Source organism: Urocitellus parryii, chromosome 6, assembly GCF_045843805.1.
Source record: "Urocitellus parryii isolate mUroPar1 chromosome 6, mUroPar1.hap1, whole genome shotgun sequence".
NCBI classification, from domain to species: Eukaryota; Metazoa; Chordata; class Mammalia; order Rodentia; family Sciuridae; genus Urocitellus; species Urocitellus parryii.
The window spans coordinates 14,343,562-14,364,185 of record NC_135536.1 but is presented as its reverse complement, the minus strand read 5'-3'; the positions used below and the strand labels follow the sequence as shown (position 1 = coordinate 14,364,185).

General features: G+C 38.8%; 1 protein-coding gene across 1 annotated transcript in view; it reads right to left on the bottom strand.

The window, feature by feature from the left end:
* Positions 1–20,624, bottom strand: part of Rps6ka5 (ribosomal protein S6 kinase A5) — a 174,146-nt gene that overhangs the window by 8,942 nt on the left and 144,580 nt on the right. The window contains exons 8-14 of the mRNA XM_026394225.2: positions 15,185–15,335; positions 12,059–12,220; positions 10,803–10,928; positions 10,325–10,458; positions 9,545–9,638; positions 6,631–6,801; positions 1,424–1,615 (exon numbers count right to left, since the gene is read on the bottom strand). Coding sequence (XP_026250010.1) covers positions 1,424–1,615; positions 6,631–6,801; positions 9,545–9,638; positions 10,325–10,458; positions 10,803–10,928; positions 12,059–12,220; positions 15,185–15,335 — 1,030 coding nt within the window. The remainder of the gene's footprint in view (positions 1–1,423; positions 1,616–6,630; positions 6,802–9,544; positions 9,639–10,324; positions 10,459–10,802; positions 10,929–12,058; positions 12,221–15,184; positions 15,336–20,624) is intronic.

Here is a 20,624-nt window from a genome sequence, read left to right as displayed (position 1 = left end):
CAATATTGATGGCAGACAAAGGATTAAAATCCTTAACAGACCTTTAAGATTAAGTAGAAAAAAATCTCCCCATAGACCAATGGGCAAAGCTCATAAGAAACAATTTATAACTGAGAAAATACAAATGTCCAAAAACATGAAAATATGCTGAGAGTGAATATTCATCAAAGAAATACTTGCTAATTATAAGAACAGTAGGGACTAATTTAAGATTGATAATGACAGCATTCAATGTTCTCTCATACAGTTGATGGGAACATAACCTGGTGAATCTTCTAACAGGGAATCTAGGCATCCATGTTGAAATAAAGATGCACCTACCATCCCCTAGGAATCTGTCCTAAGGAAATAATGAGAAAAATGCAAACATAATGTGCAAAATATTTACTTGTGTAGTTTATAATTAGTGAAAAAATGGAAAATGCTAACAGATAATTATCAAAGAAATATTTAAAAGAAATTTCACAGACTCGAACTACATGTATAATATAATCCCATTTGTTAAAAATTCCATACACAGGGATTGTAGCTCAGGGGTAGAGTGCTTGGCTTGACATGTGTGAGGCACTGGGTTTGAGTCTCAGTGCCACATAAAAATAAATGAATAAAATAAGGGTCTAACAATAACTAAAAAAAATATTTTAAAAATTCCATACATATACACATATATAAAAACATACAAGATACACTGCAACTGGGGGACATGTGCAGCGGGGGACTGAGGGCAAGGGAAGCTTGCTCAACATCATCTTTGAGTGGAAAGGTTATGAGCAACTTTCACTTTGTTTCTTGCATCTTTCTGGAATATCTCAAAATTTCCCTCTAAGATCATGTACTATGCACTACATGCAGAAAAAGTAAAGGTATTTTGAGGCAAAAAAAATTCTGAGATTTTTTTTTCCCCGCTTAATGTTTATTTTCTGATTACATCATCTAGGCACATTTGGTGAAAAGCATGCTCACCACAATTGCTATAAATTACCACAAATATTTCTAGTTTGATCTATTAATTTGTTAACTTATCCTAAATGATTTTCTTTAATTACATTTTTAGTCTGAAGTCTCACATAAGCTCTTGAAGTGTTTTTGTATTAAAGAGTCACTCTACTACTTTCACATTATATCCAATATGTCTTATAAAAATACATTCATGCTTCTTTTAAAAAATAACATAACTCATTCATATGAAATAGGTAACTTAAATATTTCAAAATAAACCCAGTTCCAACATTTTCTCTAGTGTAAGTTTTAAGAAAGGGACATATTCTTTGATAGGCCTTCTAATTGGCTGTACAGAAAAGAAACCAATTGGCCATTTTTCTATTTTTTTTTTTTTATGAATTCAAGAAAAACAACAGAGAGAGAAAATTACAGAGGACACCTAAGAACTGACCAGGTTTAGTGGCTCTTCTATGACACTCACCAAGATGACACCCAAGCTCCACAGGTCACAGGACTCATCGTAGCCATTGTGATTCAAGAGCTCTGGGGCTGCGTAATGAAGGGTGAAGCACGGGGTCTTCAGGGGCTGATTGTCAGGCGGCTTGAGGCGAGCAAACCCGAAATCGATAACTTTAATTTCCAAATTATCATTTTCATCAGTGAACAATAAATTCTGCAAGATACCAATACTTCAGTTGGTTTCTTATTGAAATGTCAGAGGATCTGTGATCCCATTCATGGAGCACATCATGCACAGGGAGAGGGCTCACAGGGAGTGTTTTGGGGCTGCATGTCAATGTATATTTTATACTTTTTATACTTTTCCATTTTACAATGTTGGGTGAGGCATTTTTCGACTGTACATGTCTCTTTTCCTTTGGCTTGAGTCTGCCTGCCACTTCCTCTACAACCCCCCTTCCAGCCCACCTACCAACCCCCTCCTCCTCCTCTAGAGACACCACCCTAGCCCTCTACCCAACTGAAGTTAGAGCTTTTCGTGTTTTCTCCCAGCCTGGCTTGCTTTCCCTTCCTGGCACTTACCATCTCTGCATTTTTAGTTTAATATTCTGATATACTAGACCATACTTTCATAAGGGTGGGGACTCTGTGTCCACTTCTATGACTGTGTCCCTAGTTTTAGTGTAGGTGCTTTGGTAAGTACAGGCATTCCTCATTTGATTGTGCATCATGTTATTGCTCTTTGCAGATAACACATTTGTGTGTGTGTATATGTGTGTTTAAGTTTTGGGGATTTTTTTTTTTTTTTTTGCACAGTACTGGAGATTGAACCCAGGTGCCCTCTACCACAGAGCTATGTCCCTGGCTCTTTAAAAATTATTAAATTTTGAGGCAGGATCTTACCAAGGTGTCTAGGTTCGCCTGGCACTTGCAATCCTCCTACCTCAGCCTCCTGAATAGGTGGGATTACAGGTGTGCACTTCTGTGCCTAACTCAGATAAGGCATTTTAAACAAATTAAAGATCTGTGGCAGCCCTGGGTTGAGCAAGTCTCCCGGCACTGTTTTCCCAACAATGTGTGCTCACATTGTGTTGGGACAAGGAGGAGATTTTGACTTTCAAGTCTTGTTATTTAAGAAATAGATTTTATAAGGCTACAGCTGTCGTAGGTGTGATTCTTATGATTGACCTGGGCAAGGCAGACTGAAAACCTTCTGGAAAGGATTCACCATTCCAGATGCCACTAGGAGCATGCATGATTCCTGGGAGGAGGACAAAATGTGAACAGAACAGGAGTTGGAAGAAGTTGATTCCAAATACTTGGACTCTGAGGGGCTCAAGGCTTTATGTGGGGGAAGTAACTGAAGATGCGGTGGAAATGTCAAGGAACTAGAATAGGAAGTGGAGCCTGCAGATGTGATTAAACCGCTGCCCTCTCACGACACAACTTGGACACATGAGGAATTGTTTCCTATGGGTGAGCGAAAAAGGTTTTTTTGAGATGGAATTTACTCCTGGAAAGACACTGTGAACACTGCTGAAATGACAACAAAGGGTTTAGAATGAGAAATAAACTTAGTTGATAAAGCAGTGGAAAGGTTTGAGAAGATTGACTACAATTTCAAAATTAGTTCTATTGTGGGTAAAATGCTGCCACGCAGATCCCACACTACCAAGAAATATTTCATGAGAGGAAGAGTTAATCAAGACATCTAACTTCATTGTTGACTTATTCAAGAAACGGCCACAGTGAGCCCAACCTGATCAGCAGCAGTTATCAGCATCCAGGGAAGACCCTCCACCAGCAAAACTTTAGGATTAGAAGGTAGTTAGAATCTTTTAGCAATAAAATATTTTAAAATCAAGGTATGAACCATGTTTTTTCAGACACAGTGCTATTGTACACTTTATAGATTATAGTGTAGAATAACAATAATATGCACTGGGGGAAAAAAAACCCTGTGATATGCTTTACTGCAATATTCACTTTATTGGGGTAGCCTGCAACCAAAACTGCAGTATCTCTGAGGTATGCCAATATTGTTCACTGAATAAAGGCATAAATAAAACAGTTATATAATATCTAGTATAGTCTATTAAAGAAAACATGGTAGAGGTAGGTATTATGCTTCAGAAACATTTTATTCAAAACTGTTAATATTTAAACATATTTGAATGTTCAGATATGCCTCAAATATTCAGAAAACATGGTTATTTTGATCATTAATTTACCAAGGACATCTAGATTGTTACTTTACTACTTTGGGGCTTGCTACATGCTTAATAAACGTTAGCTGTTCTAATGTACAATCATTTAAATCAGCACCTCAGGCTAAGTGAGTGAATCGGACTATCCTGTCTTTAGATATCCTAACAAAATCTGCTATGCCTTTATACTGGTTCAATTCTTCCCAGTGCTAGAATATCATTTGCTCTGTTAATGCTACTCCAGCTGAAATAAAAGACACGACAGAAAGTTTCATTGATACAAAGAAGAAAAACCTTTTAAGCCTTTCACTTAGAAGCTGAAAATGAGTCAAGTGTGAGGAAAAAAAAAACATTAAAAGTTCTCCTAAATTTTCTATCATACAATGCTTGACCTTTAGTTTGTGACAAGTGAAGCCACAGCTGGGTGTGTGAATGTCTGCTTGGAGAAGTCTCCGGGTAAACAAAACTGGAGCCCCCTCGTAGCGCCAGGCATGTGCTGCCCAGAGCAGTCAGTGCACTGGCCCTCTGAACTGTGCTTGCTTGCTAAGCCTTTGGAAACGACATAGGTTTATTTCATATTAAGACTGACAAAGGACCCCCTCCATTTTAGTTTTAGAAGTGGAGAAAATGAGGGCATGTGGCGTTCACTTTAATTTGGTGACTCTGAACCATTCCTCCTATTCCTGAGCTTGTAGAAATGGAGCACTCTGCTCACCTCTCCCACAGCACAAAACAGAGGCTTTGAGACAGCTCTGCGTGGGGTGCGTGCAGGTGAGCGTGTGCGTGTGTGTGTGCGTGCGTGTGCTTGATCAGGAAGCCGTCAATGCCCTTTCAGCCTCATTTCAAGTTCTGCCTAAAACTATGTGATAGATACAACTTTTTTTAATCTTCTAAGAAGATAGGGCCAGTTTGAAAAACACAAAGCAGCCTACTAAGAATGTCAGCCAGCTTCTAAATTTATCTGATTATCTCTCACCCAGAACTTAGGATTTTGCCTAGGCTGAAACGGATGCTCCATCACCATCGACCAAAAGATATATAATCAGAACTTCAAATGCCACATTGGAAAGGGATTACACTTTTGGTTTGGAAATAATATATTTTGCCATTTAAGAGTCCAAGTGAAAGCTATATGATTGTGAAGATGTTAGTTCAAAGGTACATTTTCATTTCTTAAAAATCTAGTTATGGTTTAAGACTATAACTGTTGTAGAATGTCCTCAATAATCTGACAATTTTGTTTCATTCCAAATGAAAAAAAAAGGCTTATCACAAATAAGAAAATTAAGTATCTTTTTATCAAAGGAGTAGGAAGGCAACTTTAAATTGTGCTGCAGAGGACAGTTGCCTCATTTCAGACTCATGAGATGACAGATGGCCAGTTATCAAAGAATAAAACATGTGAAAATGAATTCTATACAGTCATGGAACAGATCTTCTTTTCCATTAAAAAAACTACATGCTTGTTCCTTGTCTATCAAGAAAACATTTAAGTGGTGTGCTTTCACATTTAAAAATAGACAGCTAATCTCCAATGTACAGAGCACCATATTTTCTGTGGGCGTTGTGTAAGGAAAGAGCGAGCCAGGAGGAGGGAAGCAGAGGGGAGCAGAGTGGCAAGTTCATCAAACACAGTGCACTTTGGATTAATTACTAGTAATGGGGATAACTAATAGGAAGTACACAGAAGTCAAACACTTTACAGGCATGATCAATTATAGTCATCCCTCCAGGTTACTGAGTTTTATAACTTCAGGCTCAATCATCCATGGATTAAAAACTTAAAACTGCAGCTGTACTGAGCATGCACAGCCTTTTCTTGTCATGATCCCCTAAACAATTTCATATAACTATTTAAATTGTACTTACATTGCATTGGTGTTATAAACCTTCTAGAGGGGAATTAAGGTACAGGGAGGATGTGTGTAGGTTATATGTAGATAATACACAAGGGACATTCTTACAAGGGACTTGAGCGTCCCTGGAATCTGAGGTCGTGGGAGTTCTGGGACTGACCAGTCCTCCACAGAACCAGAAGGATGACTGGATATTTGAATATACAGATTCCCATTTTTAAAATATCCTCTTTCTCTAATGATGAAAGATACTTAAATAAAAAGCAAAAACTGTGTCTTTAGAGAAATATTCTTTTGTTAACAAAAAAGAAACATCAAATACACTAATATCTTAAATATACTTAAAAATGCACTATAATCACATGGGATCTAAAAATAAAGTTCTATTTTAGAGAAGCAATATGTATAATTGTGCACATGGCAAGGGATGATTCACTGTTATCTTTTTATAAATTACTGGGTTTTGTTTTTCAATTTTCATTATTATTTTGTTGATTTTCAAAAATGAGTTTTATATACTAAAAAGGGATTACTCTGAGTAAGAACCTTGTTTATTAACCTTTCAAAAGAAGAAATATATTAAAAGCTGCTTCTTGTGCATTGCTACACAGTTCTATAAATATTATACTCCGAGCACAAAAAGCCCATACAAAGATGGCAAAACTTATTAAACCAATATAATGCTTTATGTTTAAGTATGTTGAATAAGATTATGTACATTCTTATTCAGGAACTTATCAGTTTATTACAAACATGAAAAATAAGTTTTCAAAATATGTCATTAAAAATCTCTCCAAAATGGAGTACATATATGAAGGGATATTATTTTCTGCTACAAAAATTTTCCACTGCTATTTTTAGTCCACAACTGTTGCAAAAAGTATTTTTTCCATAAAAGGTTCTCACACTTACAAATATAACCTCAAGATGATCAGCTGGCCCCAAACGAAACAAACAACCCAAAAAATCCCATAAAACCAAAACATCAAAAAAGACAAATTTATTTTAGACTGACATAGAAAAGAGCCACCCACACCCTGTGATATTTTCAAGTATCTATTTAACACCTCTGGGGAAACAAATAAATCCCCCAAATTCCACAACCACTTGGGGGGTTTTAATAGTGATGTCAGGTGGATTGTAAAAGAGATCACACTGTTTTATACCTCCGGCTTCAGATCCCGGTGCACCACCCCGACGTCGTGCATGTGGCTGACAGCCGACACGAGCTTCCGCATGATGTAGCTGGCTTCCGTCTCACTAAAGTGCTTCTTCTTCTTTATGCGTTCAAACAGTTCTCCCCCATTCAGAAGTTCCATCACCAGAAAAGTATGAAGCTACAAAAGAAAACAGAAAAATGTGGGGTGACTTAATGGAAAGGAGAAATCTATCACTGTATAAAACACTTATTGATTATTATCCATTATCAGTAAGTATAAAGAATCCCTTATTTAAACAATCACCAGCAAGCAATCTTTGAATTTTAGGGAAAAGAGCTGAGGGGTAATGTGGCTTTTTTAGAATTTTATTTTGGCAATGGAAAATTTCAAGTACTTCAGGGAAATCTTCATATATCCTCTCCTTGACTAATTCTTTCATTTGAATTCCGTTCCAACCCAAGTAATGACAGTAATCTGAAGTGATCTGTTAAAAATAATCTAGAAGATTATCAACTAGGTGTGGGCAACTGTGCACATGAAGCCTGGCACGCCCATGTAATGACAAATTACCTCTTAAAAAAGGTATTGTTTGATAATGTTAGGACACAAAAGATTAGTTTCAAGGTTCCTAGTTATACTTGTATTACAAGTATCCATCCCCATTGTGTATGTTTTTTAAAGTAATTGCTTTTGATCCCCATAGCAACATCTTAATTAACTACTTTATAAGTTATACATTTACTATGCTCTGCATATATTTCTATAAGAAGAGAGGAAGGACTTATATCAGCTCTCAAATGAACACAAATGGTTTAGAAAAAAAGGTCAAAATTAAGATTCAGGTGGTTTGCATAATAGCATTAATATCACTCAATTAATGCTGCTGGAATTAGAAACTCATAAAAATTGCTCCATAAAAAGTTATATTATCCTGAGCATAATAGAAAACTTAGAGTATGTAAAGCACAGATCATAAAATGAATTGTACTGTCAGTCAAAGGTTGAAGACCCAACCTCACTGCCACCCATCAATTAAAAAGAAGACCATCTGGGTAGGTATGGGGGTGGTCTAAGCACTCATGTCATCATCATGGGGAAATCCAAGGTATAGTTCTACAACTACACATTAGAATGATAATGTATTTATGCTAGTACATACAGGATTATGAAATGATTTATATTCTAATAATTCTTGAATATAAAAACAGCAAATAATCAACTTCTGACATAAATAATTAGGGGTGTTCTTGAGATCCAACATCAGTCTGAAGTCAGAGAGCAAATGACTGGGATACAGTTTGGGCACAGAAGCAAAACCACAGAGGGAGATTTCTAGGTCATCCATATATCTGTTGATTGACATGTCTACATCAGCAGGTTGTCCAGTCTGTAGGTTCTCCTCTTTGTGGTACTGGGGACTAAACCCAAGGCTATGTCCTTGCCCAGGCACTCTAGCCCTGAGCTGCATTCCCAGCCCTTTTACAAATTTTATTTTGAGACAGGGTCTCACTAACCTGCTCAGGTCTCACTAACCTGAACTTATGACCTCCTACTCAGTATCCTCAGTGGCTGGAATTACGGTGTGCCCTCATACCTGACTCATAGTCTCTTCTTGAACAGCTCTAGTGGACAGGGGACTCACTACCTCCACTAGAAATGCATAGCTCAATGATGTGGGAGGCAGTGGAGAAGCAGGGAGAGCAGTTCCCCGAGGCCTTGCTTCCAAGGGCTGCCTTTTCTGATTATGAGTAACAAAAAGGAGTAGAGGATAATGCCAACTTTGGGTGCTCATTGCCTGATGTAAATAACAGCCTGTTTCTGCCTTCCCTCCGGCAGCAGAGCAGAACAGCGGCTTGCTGGCCTCAGACCCAGCCTTGCCCCTTTCAGACCGTGAGGCCTGTTAGTGAACTGGGAGTCTCTGTGTGCTCACCTCATGGAGTATGATGATGACTGACTCAGGTGACATACGTAGAGCACCTCGTGTGGTACCTGGACCACATGAAGTATGTGATTATAAATGGCAGCAATTATTACAGTTTGATAATATAGCTGCTGCTGCCCGAGCTCACTGGGAGGTATCATTCTTTCCCAGGTTTCTGTGGTAGAAACCTGGGTTCCCGCTATTCTAGTCATGGATGTCACAGAATCACATCAAGGAGAGCCCAGAACTGGTGATCAGGTTCTGCCTACTAGATTTTTGCCGACCTGTTGTAGGATTTTGGCACAAGTCTCATGACTTTAGAACCTCAGTTCCTTCATTGTAAAATCAGGGAAAACCACATTTGCAACTGGTTTCAGCTGCTGTGCCTCCATGTTGTCCTGAGCAGAACTGTGTCATTCCACCTGGTATCAGGGGGAAAGAATACTGAAATGGGGCAATTTCCAGTCATGAATTGGCAGTGGGAAGGCTGAGAGGTGACTTGAACCCAATTCAGTGGTCCCATTTCCCAGCTTCCTGTTGGATAGCAAGACTGGGAGTGAAAAAGAGGGCAGCATGATCTAGGCTGGGGCGAGCAGAATTTGCCCCCTGGAGCAGCGAGCTGAGGGGAGCAGCTTTGCCCTTCTGCTCGTGTGCCCATTAGCTTGCAGTACGTGTGCTCAAGACTCTATGCTGTGCTACAGAAGTGACAAGAGGGCTGAAGGCTCAAAACTCCTGAGTACTGAGAAGTGTGCACGATGGTGTGCCTGCAACAGTGCCCTGAGCTGCTGCCCTGTCCTCCTTCCCCATCACAGGTGGTGCTGGCAGAGTGAGGAAAGCAATACAGCAGGATGAAGTGCTTTGGGGTGGGTAAGAGCATGTGTGGGGTGGTTTCTCTGCCCTTCCTAGTGCCCAGGTGATGTTCCACACCAATAAAACTGGTGAGAAATGGAGCACTGTATATAAACGAGGACACAGAGGAAAAAAAAGCCACATAAATACCTGATCATGAAAAACCTCATGCAGCTTCACAATATTGGGGTGTCCTTCACAGAGCTTCAGAGCGGTTATTTCTTTCTGAGTGTTGGCTTCCATTCTGCAAGATGAAATAGTTAGCATCTATATGATTCTTCAAGAAAGTTTTTATGTCAGTATTGCTCCAGCCCCAATTTTTGTTTTTATTTACAGTGCACTCAGAATACACATGTCCAAGAATGATATTTAATAAAGTTTCCATGAAAGTAATGAATCATATCTCCCACCAGAAAAGTATGACATTTTTCTGGAGAAAATTATGCTCTTTGAGTCAGAAAAGAGCTAGTCATACAAATAAATGGATGCCCTACTTGCCTAACAATTTGGTAATAAGAATAGACAGTCCTGAGGGTAATAATCAGTGACTGAAACAACTAGCTGGCTGTTGAAACTACCAGTACCATACAATTTCAGAGAAAAGTACTTTAAACATACAACTAATAGAAATAGCAATAGCTGCTGAGATCATTAAGCAAGACTGATTAAATGTATCACTGTCACAGAAAAGTTTCCCTATATGAATCTCAAAAGCATATCAGATAATGATTCATGTTTAAAATGAATTATTTATCAGAAAATATCTATTAGAACTATAAGTATAATGGGTCAACCAATGAGCCACATAGTTAAGACGGTGGGTATAGAAAGATAATATATCATTGATTCCTTTTCTATAAAAACCTCTTCATTTTCAGAATCCCCTGACGAGGATCAATACACATGAAAGACAGCTAGAAACGGTCATACCTTTTGCTGATTATTTTGACTGCAAATGCTTGGTTACTTTTTTTGTGCACGCACTTTCTACAAATGGAAAAACTTCCTTCTCCCAATGGTTTGTCTTTCAGATCTAGGTCATAGTGTTGATAGAATGGAGAGTCCTGATGAGAAACCAACATCATTTAACTTAAGAAAAGGTTAAACATACACAAGGGAAAAGTAAAACCGTAGAGCCATATAAAATCATTAACATTCATAGATCTGAATGGAACACATTTATAATCTAAAATTCATTTTACTTTATCTTGTTTCTACTTTTATCTATAGCATTTACTTAATATCCATAATTTTCTAGGGCAAATATTGTTTTCTATTGACTCATTCATTTTCTCAATTGTCCTCAGTTGATTAGTAAATCTATTACAATGACTGCACTTGAGAACACTGAACAATGTTGACATCTGAGCAGTCACAGAAGCAAGCACCCTGGAGCAGCCACACGCACCTTCACCATGGCACTCCTGGCGACATTCGCCATGCCAGGACGCTCGACTCCCAGGTGAAACTGAAGAGGATCTATGACAGCTGCATTGCGCTTGAACAGGATAGAAGGAGCGACAAAGGAATAGCCCTAGAAAAGGGAAGGGGAGGTCAAGGAGAAGGACTTACAATTTGCAGGTTAGTGGAGAATAGCTCACTATGTTTTCCTTTAAAAATACTCAAATATTGAGATGTATCTAATTTTATTGCAATCCTAAATGCAGGGTTTTTTCAATTCACTAGGAAAATGCTTTTCAGAAGGAGACAATGCCATCTTCTGGTAGAATCAAGCCAATTCAAAAAAGGTAGAAAAAGACTTCCTCACTATCCCACCCCCAAATCTGACTCAGATCTGTAATTTTTTTGCATTTGCTGATAAAAGTTTGCTAACGCAACTAACTTCTCAAGAAAGATACATCAAGGCATTAAACAATAGTACCAGTACTATGGTGTTTCAAACTAGAAAAATAACGAGATTCCTTAAAATTGGTTTCTAATTCAGCAATTATCTGACTCCTGTTTACTCAGAATAACTAAGTTTAATATTGAATTTTGGAAGAGACCAAATCCAATGTCAGAATGATGTGATGAGTTAGAAGTGATGTAATGATGGGCAATTAACCTGCTCTGTTCAGGTTAATTGCTGTAACACTGACTAGTTCATCAACAAATGTCTACTAAGGGCTCGGTCAACTGGTGGACAGTGACAGGGAATGAGCAGGACACATTCTGGATGTCCACAAGCATGAACAGAAGTCAGAGGAGGAAGCTATGGCGCCGATTAACAGGCCGAGAATTTTATCCTAAGTCTGATTCAGAACATTTTCTAAACACAAAGTCTTTTCTAAGAGTTGGAAAGTAGTTCAGATCATTCACTGAAAATGAAGAATCAAACAACACTGTGAACCAAAGACTATTTTATACAAAAAGAGGAATAGATAAGGTATTATGATTTTTATAAAAAAAAATCTGAATAAAAATCACATTTCAGGTAAAAAAAATAACCTTTACTTATATAAAAAACAAAAACATAAGCAATATCTGCTCTTGAGCAAACCATAATATTCAGTTAGTAATGTGAAATATCTCTGTTCTTAATAATTATGACTAGATTAGGGAACCCTGATTTTAGATGCCAACAAAAGCACTTTAATATGGGGAAACAGGTCTTTTCCTCCAAATCACCCAGGGCCAGCGTACAGGTGCGCACCGTGAGATTACCTGGAACAGCCGCTCGGAGCTCTGGGGCAGGGCTGCCGGGGAATAGGTTGGGTCCATTTCTGTGAACTCTTCAGCAAAGTTACTCACATCTAATTCATCTCGGATGACTGGCTTAAATGGTGCGGGCACTTTTTTGGCAGCTAAGTCATCCCAATTGATTTTCTAAAGAAGAGAAAAAAAATTGGTACAAAGTAGAAATCAACAAAGTCAAAATAGATTTTTCTATGAATAATAAAAATAGATTAGGATTTTAATTAATAGGGAGAAGCTTAAAGTAAGAGGTTTCAAATCACTAATTTAAAAAAAAAAATTGTTTTTTTTTTTTTTTTCAAGGAAGAGGCCATTTTCTGACTGTTGCTGCTTGTGGTCCCGGGCAAGGCGGTGTCTGCGTGAGTATGCCGCCCTCATCAGGAGCCCCACAGTGTCCTCGTGGGGCACCAGGACACCCTGCTTTGCCCTGGGAGATACCAGAAAAATAACTTGTCTTGAGCCTTCTGAGAAAGGAATTAAGCCCCAAGAAACAAACAAAAAAATGAACAGAAAACAATGCATTAAAGGGCTTTAAAATGTCTGTTTATATTAACTCTAAAGGAATACTCCTGTCCCCTAGGCTTCTTTTCCTCCAGATTAAAAATAAGTTATTTTTTAAAGGCATGGACAGAAGTTTATTTAGGAAGTACATATCAAACGTGTGCTTATAAGTGATACTATAATATTTGTGGAACCACTCTGTTCTCCTTTGACTGGAATTCAAGCATTTTGGATACTGCCTCTCATCTGAGTTCCCTTTCTACCCATGTCACACACTGGCTAAATGATGTGGGTTTTTTAAAAAATATTTTTATTCTTTTTTTTTTTAGTTGTAGGTGGGCACAATATCTTTATTTTATTTACTTATTTTTATGTGGTGCTAAGGATCAAACCCAGGGCCTCCCAAGCCCGTGCAAGGCAAGCACTCTACCGCTGAGCCACAACCCTAGCCCCTAAATGATGTTATTCAAATTCAAATCCCTGCTCTGTTTCTTTACGCTCCTTCTGTCACTTAAAACACCTCAGATAATATGTACTGAATTCTATAGATTCTTCTTTTACCATATTTTTTCAAATCTCAGATGTCACTATTGATATTAAGGTAAACCATTATTTTAAGTAATTAAGAAAAAAGCATTATAGAATAGTAAGATGATGTTTACTACAAGATGCATACTGACTTTATGGTGATAAAATGTGAAACCTGCACTTCCTGGTAATAAAACTCATTAAGTTTAATCAACCATATAAAATATCTTTTTGTTATGCTCCCTAAAGAGGCAGTGAAAATAAAATCATTAAATTACAGATCTTCTGGTGTTCAGCTAGAACAGGTTTTAGAGCTTGATTAGTTCATCCTTCTTATATAATCCGGAAGGAAACCGAGGCCCAGAAATAAGAACTAACCCTTTCATATTACAACAGTTGGTGGAAGAGTCAGGATCTGAAAGCAACCTCTTGGCCTTCTGGTTCGTATTCTTTCTTCTATGGCTGTAATGTTTCCCACTATAAGCATGCGATTTGTGCTGGCTATTATACATACATTAAGAAACACTTCTAAAGTAAAGGTATAATTTAAAGAAATACATTGTTAGCAGGACAATGCTTAACATGTATAAAACTGAATGCTATCATGAGCCACTCCTGTTCCATTTCTGGAAAAAAGACCATTTAGATGATTACATGTAGAGTTCTGGTCTTTCCAAAAGCATTCCTACCATTTAAAAAGTCAAAGCAATTAAGTAATCTAAAATTACTATTCCAAGCTATCAAAAAAAAAGAGGGAGAAATTCTTCTAATATGAAAGATAATTGCAATATTCACAAATATAGAAACAATGGTTAAAAAGATCCTAGGAAAATATGATTAGGGATATTTTGTTTGAGTAGTTTCTTGAATTTTATTTTATTGTTAATTCTGAGCCAAATTTATGAACACGATATTTGAAATAGCTTTTCAAAGAGTAATCTTTCCAAGTCTTGTGAATTCATGTGAACTTATGAAATGCAGATAATGAGAAGTTCACTTCATTCTAAATGTATTTCTTACTATGCTACTGAACTTCTGTAAGATGTACAATAAATGATTACAGTAAGAGATTGAAGTAATCATACTCTTTTCTGAGCATAGAAGTACAGAGATAGTGTAATTTTCAGTGAATATTTGTTTTTCTCCATTTAAAAAGCAATGAAGAACAATATGAAAGCTTACTTGACAGAATAGTTCTTTTCCTTGCTTTGGTATGCTCTTTTCATTTGTTTTGATGATAATAATATAAAAGCGCTTACAGAATAAAAATATCTTGAATGGTCCGGTCCTTTTAGACTGTAAATATTTAGGTTATACTTGTTGATATGATGAAATTACTTAAAAGCCATAAACTCAGAGTTTTAGAAATCAGGGCATGTCATCCAGGTTTGACCACTTAGACTGAAATAACTAGCCAGCCCAGTCAATTTAACTTTTTTCCCCAGTTACTTAATATTTTGATGTTTTCCTGTAATCAAGTGAACAAACTACACTGAGCAGATGTGTCAGTCCTCTGTAGAATGGCCTTGTTAAGCTGTTTTTTTTTTTTTTTTAAGAAAGTCACAGGGACAAAGAATATAAATGAGTAACTCTATATGTTGTAAATGTGTAAAGTTTTGGATTTTTAAAGATTTTTCCTATGAACAGAGGAAGAGAGAAAGTCATCACGTAAAGGTGAAAAAACACAGTGGCAGTAATAGCTCATGAACTGAGAAAGAAACAAGAAATATAACAAGTGTCCTTAGTACATATGCCAGAATCCCAAGGTCATAAATGGAAACCACTATTTAGAAATTCTAATCCATCAGTATGGAGAAAACTAATTGCTATTATAATCTGTCCCACTCCCATTGCCCCTGGGGAGGAAAAGACCATTTAGAGTTATTCAAGTAGTGTTCTAGTCCTTTCTAAAGGGTCTTTGTCATCTTTTTATTTTTAAGGTACAATGTAGTGAGATTAGGTAGAAAGACCCCCCAAGAGGACTGTGTTCACTCCTTCCACCAAGAATGCCAAGCACCCTGAAAATAGTAGGGATGTGAGTTCATACATCTGCTCAGTAAACTTCACCTGAAAGAAGAGATGTTCCTTGATTTCATCTGCATCCCGAGGACCACATCCCAATCTCTTCTTGGGATCTTTCGTTAAAAGACGCTGAATCAGGTCTTTAGCTAACGCGCTCATCTCCTGTGGATACGGAGGCTCACTTTTCAATATCCTCCTGTAGGCAAATGAAACTTGCTGTTAAACAACCAGAGGATGGAGTCACAGTGATGATATTTTAGCAAAAACAAGTATGGTGAAACACACTTTGAAACTCAACTACATGAGAGAGAAAGACATTTTGAGATGAATCAATAGTATCTCAGTAAAGCTGAAGAAATATTTCAAACTGAGATATCATAAAGTCAAATTTGTGAAACTCACAGATGTTTTTCAATATAAGTCAATCTTGAGGGAAGGCTACAAATCCAAATACATTACTGGGGAAGATAAAAAAGAGGGTGTGGACTAGAAGACACACACATACACAGACACATATCGGGCTCTCTGAATAAGGACTTTACAACAGAAAGAACTCAACAAAGTCAGGCAAGTGAACGCAGCAGCATCCAGATTCAAAAGGAAAAAAGAGAACTGTCATTGTCCCCACCTCCCTGAGTGCCAGTCATTGTGAGGGCCACTGGGAATCAAGAGGGCAGCTGAGCAAGATGGGTGAGGCCGAGCCACCCAGACAAGGGTCAGTTCTGATATGTGAAAATGGGCCTGGGGTGGCAGCTTTTCATGGGGCACGAGCGAGTGCATGCTTCAATATTTGCTGCTGTAAAGCAAACAGGGCCTTTAGGAAGGAGGAGCTCGGAGAGTGAAGTCTATTATGGAAAATTAAAAAAAAAAAAAAAGAGGAAACCAAGTTTCTTGATGAGAAATTTATTCTGGTCACAAAAGAAATCAATCCAATCCAAGTGTACCTTTTCCCCTCATAGAAGCAAGATTAATCATTTAATGAGAAAAATAAGGGAAGAGCTTGATTGAAATTAAAACCTCCACAGAGCATGCATGAAGACGAAGTCTCCATTATCTGCACACGCAGGATTCTCCTGTTGTGCATGTTAACATATCATGGGACAAAACCAGGTAACACATGAGTGTGGAAGAACACCGACTATGAGGCCAAACAGATCCACACTGGCTCTGTTCCTTACTGGTTGTGTGACCTTGAGAAAGGTAATTATCTGTGCAACTCAGTTTTCTAAACTGTAAAACGGGAAGAAACAACAGTACCTGCCTAAAATGGGTAGTATGAGTTGACATGCCTAACACCACACCAGGCACACAGCAAATGCTTGAAACACGTGAGCTACTAACTGTTCCACTCCCCCACTCTAAGGCAACAATAAAGAAAAAAGACACAGAAGCTGTATCGAGTAGCTACTGAGAATCATTAAATGATAACAGAACTACAACTTTGGGGGGGGGTGGGTACTAAGGATTGGATGCAGGGGCACTTTACCACTGAGCCACATCCCTGGTCCTTTTTATACTTATATATATCTTGCTAAATTGCTTAGGGCCTTGCTAAACTGGCCTTGAACTTGCAATCCTCCTGCCTCAGCCTCCCATGCTGCTGGGATTACAGTGTGCATCACCATGCCAAGCCAGAGCTATAATTTTGACAAAAACTTACAACAGAGTTGTTAATATCAATTAATTCTAGATAGGGAAGAGGGGTGGGAGGGAAAGGGAGGGGGAAGGGGATTAGCTAGGATGGTGGAATGGGATGGTCATCAATATAAAGTACATGTATAAAGACTTGAATTGGGTGTCAAAATACACAGAGATACGAAAAATTGTGGTATATACATGAATTAAGAATTATAATGCAAAAAAGTACATGTATAATGGCATAAATTGACCTAAACATACTTTAATACAGAGACATGAAAAATTGTGCTTTATATGTATGATAAGGATTGTAATGCTTTCCACTGTTATTGTGTATTTAAAAAAAATTAAAAAATCAACAACAACAACAAAAAAAATAAGCTAATTCTACTTCTAGCCCTCCATTCTGAGAACACAAGGAAATGCTGGTAGAACAAGAAAGAAATAATTTCCTCTCCCCAATTCTTTCATACACTCCCACTGGAGGGTTTTCAGCAGTAGCAGAAATGGTCCTCGCCTTAGATCAGGCTCGGGTGTATATGAGAAAGAAATTGGAAATTCTTTCACAGGGAAGAACAAAAAAAGCCTTTCCCATTTTCTCCTTCACTGTACTTTTTGAAGGACAGAATTCCTTGTGTAAAGGAGCAGCTATAGATAAATGTTCCATTGGTGATATTGGCTATTTCTGCATCTATTGCTCTTAAACCTCAGGAAGGCTGTACTCCACTCTGGGAGGCTATTCTGAACCTGGCGCCAGGGAAAGCAAGAGCCAGTCCTGTGAAGGAAGATACAACAGAGAGATGTCCACCTTGGTGGGTCCTCTCTCAAGAGGAGGTGCACCTGAAAACAGGGATGGCTCTGCTGAGATGCCAAGCCAGGAAAGAGGAGCATACTGAGACCACGGCTCAGGTCAGGAGCTTGTTCTGGGCACAGGAACAGTAGTAGCAAGTGGACAGCCTGTGCTGGGTGCAGGGGCCAACATTTTAGATTCTGATGAGAGAGGAGGCTGATATGGTATGATATGAGCTGTAGCCTCATCAGTCCACCTCGGCCTACCAGAAGGCAGGAAGTAAGGTGGAGCCGCTCCCTCCCGGCCTGTCCAGCACACGTGAACTCAATTTGCATATGTACTTTGAGCCTCACTGGCTGTCTCTTCTCCTTTAAAACCCTTGCTTGCCCTCAGAGATGTTGAAGACAGAATTTTTGCAAACAATAAGTTCCTTCTATCTTCCTTCAAAACTGGCTTCAAATAAAATCTATTTTACTAGCAATTTGATTCCAAATATTTCTGGAGTGCCAAGGGTTGTAGTCTGGCCTCTACATGGGGCTGACATTGGTGCTACCTGGTAACAAAAACATGTGCTTCTGTGTGTTGCTCTTCTATCCATAATGGGCCTTGGAAGCCACGCATGTGGGCAGCCAGTAGACAAGAGCTGCGGAGCCGAGCTTTCTATGCTGGGTTGGTCCTTGCCACCACATGGTCCCGTCCCTACTGGCTTAGAGGGTCCTGTGGTCTGGGAAGCATTGCCAAGGTCTCTGGAAGGGCATACACTGATTCCTGCCCTGTGTCCTTCTATAAAGCTGAGCTATACTGGTGTCAGATTCCAGTCTATTGTGACATGCGACTGAGCATGCTGATCTGAGCCCCAGGCTGCTGATGGCTGTGCAGAGTGGGCATGCAGGGGCGGGCTGACCGTGCAGGGTCTTGTGGGACATGTGTCCCTCAACACTGGAGCATCTGCAGCAAGGAGGCGTTTCTTGGCCATTGCTGCCACTTCACTTCCTTCAATGGGGCTTGATTTCCAACTTGGTAATAACCCCAAATTATTCATTTTCTTGCTTCCAGATGAATCTGGGAAACTCCAGAAATGAACTGCAATTATGTAGGCCTAAATAAATCTTAGAGCCTCCTGTAAAATTAGAACAGGCTCTGAGTTGATGGATAACACTCAACATTTTATCTTATCATTTAATACAACGATCTCATTAAAAGCTGCTACTATTATTCCTGTTTATAGAGGAGAAAATATTCCTTTCTAAAAAGCAGTAAATATAAATACTGCAGGAAGGTATTTTAGAACATGCATGACTTTAATATTGATTTGCAGGAATAAGCATGTGACACAGTTAAGAAAATTCTGAAAAAGAAAACTGGGGCTGATGTGCCTAACTACTTATTAAAATGCATTGTAAAGCAAAATTGTGAAAGTGAGGTGGCAAAGTAAGTCAACAGCCAAATAAGTGAACAGAAGAGACTTCTTGAAAGCACCGAGGCATTTATGAAGACAGCATTGTTCGTAAAAAGTGACCAGCTCCATAGGAAAGGCTGCGTGATTCAACAAACGCTTTGAGGATAGAGCTACATGGGAAATAAACACACCAGGGCAAGACCCCTGCCTTGCACCATGATCCCAAATAAACTCCAAATAGACTGACAAATTACAAGAAAAATTCAAAATTAAATAAAATTATAAAGTCCATAAAAATATAAAAATATAATTCCTTCCTATTTGTGAGAGTTCTTTTATCTGAAAACTGCTGTGATAAAAGAAATTCACAACTGACTAGCAAGAAGAACTTATGAGATGTGGGTTAAGGACACCAAGGTTAAAAATCAACTCTGTGATGGGAGAGAGACAGAGACAGGCAGACGGACAATGAGCCAGGATGGTAAAATATTCATGGTTCCACCTCGCAGGGAGTGTGTGGGCCTCCACTGTTAACAAAAGTCCAAAACTTTTCATAATAAATGTTTTAGAAAAAGAGAACTTATGGAACTCTGTATGTAGGTTTCATTAAAATAGACCACAAAGAACGGCCTCTGGAAGACAGCACCACTGGCTGTGGGCACAGCTGTCACCTGCTAAGCTCTTCGACCGAGGGTTGCGCTTTTGGAGAGGCGCTCCTAGCCATTCTGCCAAAGTTAACTGTCCCCCCACCTTCTTCTGCTCCATTTTCTTTTTCTTCGTGGCATTTATAGCACATTATCTACTTGGGTGCCTCTTGTCACTCCCGACTAAAATGCAAGCTCCCGGGGAGTAAGGATTCCCGGTGTTTATTCCCTGATTCATTCACAGGGCCTAGAACGCAGCTTAGCCTAGAGCACGTCTGTTTTCCATTTGTTACACCTTGTTCCCTCTGGCCCTTCCTTCCTCAGTTCAATAAGATGCCTGCAAACAACTCTATCATTTGTTAGCAGAGAGCATGGGTTCTTGGGGTGGGTTCTTTCTCTGTCCTCCATTTAGAAGTTTGCCAGCGTGGGCTGGGAGGTAGCTCAGTGGAGAGCACATGTGTGAGGCCCATTTATCAACCTTCCTATTGCACAACTTGATGCTGCTGGCTCTCCCTTTCTGGTTCCCATGTGGTCCAAGATTTACAGAATTACTTATACGCCAGTCTGGGTAAGAAAGAGCTTTCAGCAAACTTTACTTACTTTAAAGTTTTTGCCCAAAACTAGAGAAATACGTGTGGGGTGTTCACTCAGTAGTATGTTACACAGGCACTGGAAACTCATGTTTACAAAGAGTCTATAACCATAGAGGGCTTATGAGATGAATTCAAGCAAAAACTGAGAAACACAAAACCATGTTTCCAGTATGAACACATCACAACAGTGAAAGAAGGACTCTACAAAACATGAGCAGTATGTTGTTTCTGGGTACTATTGTCAGTTTTCCCTTTACTCATGTTTTGAGTTGTTATGAACATTACTTTTAGAATAGGAACAATAAAATAAAGCTTCATTTGTAAGATCACAGATCCAGAACAGAACACAGCAAGGCAGGGAGACAAGGGAGTCTAGAACCTTCTACAGGAGCACCCCCACCCCAGTACCGCTGTGTGCTCC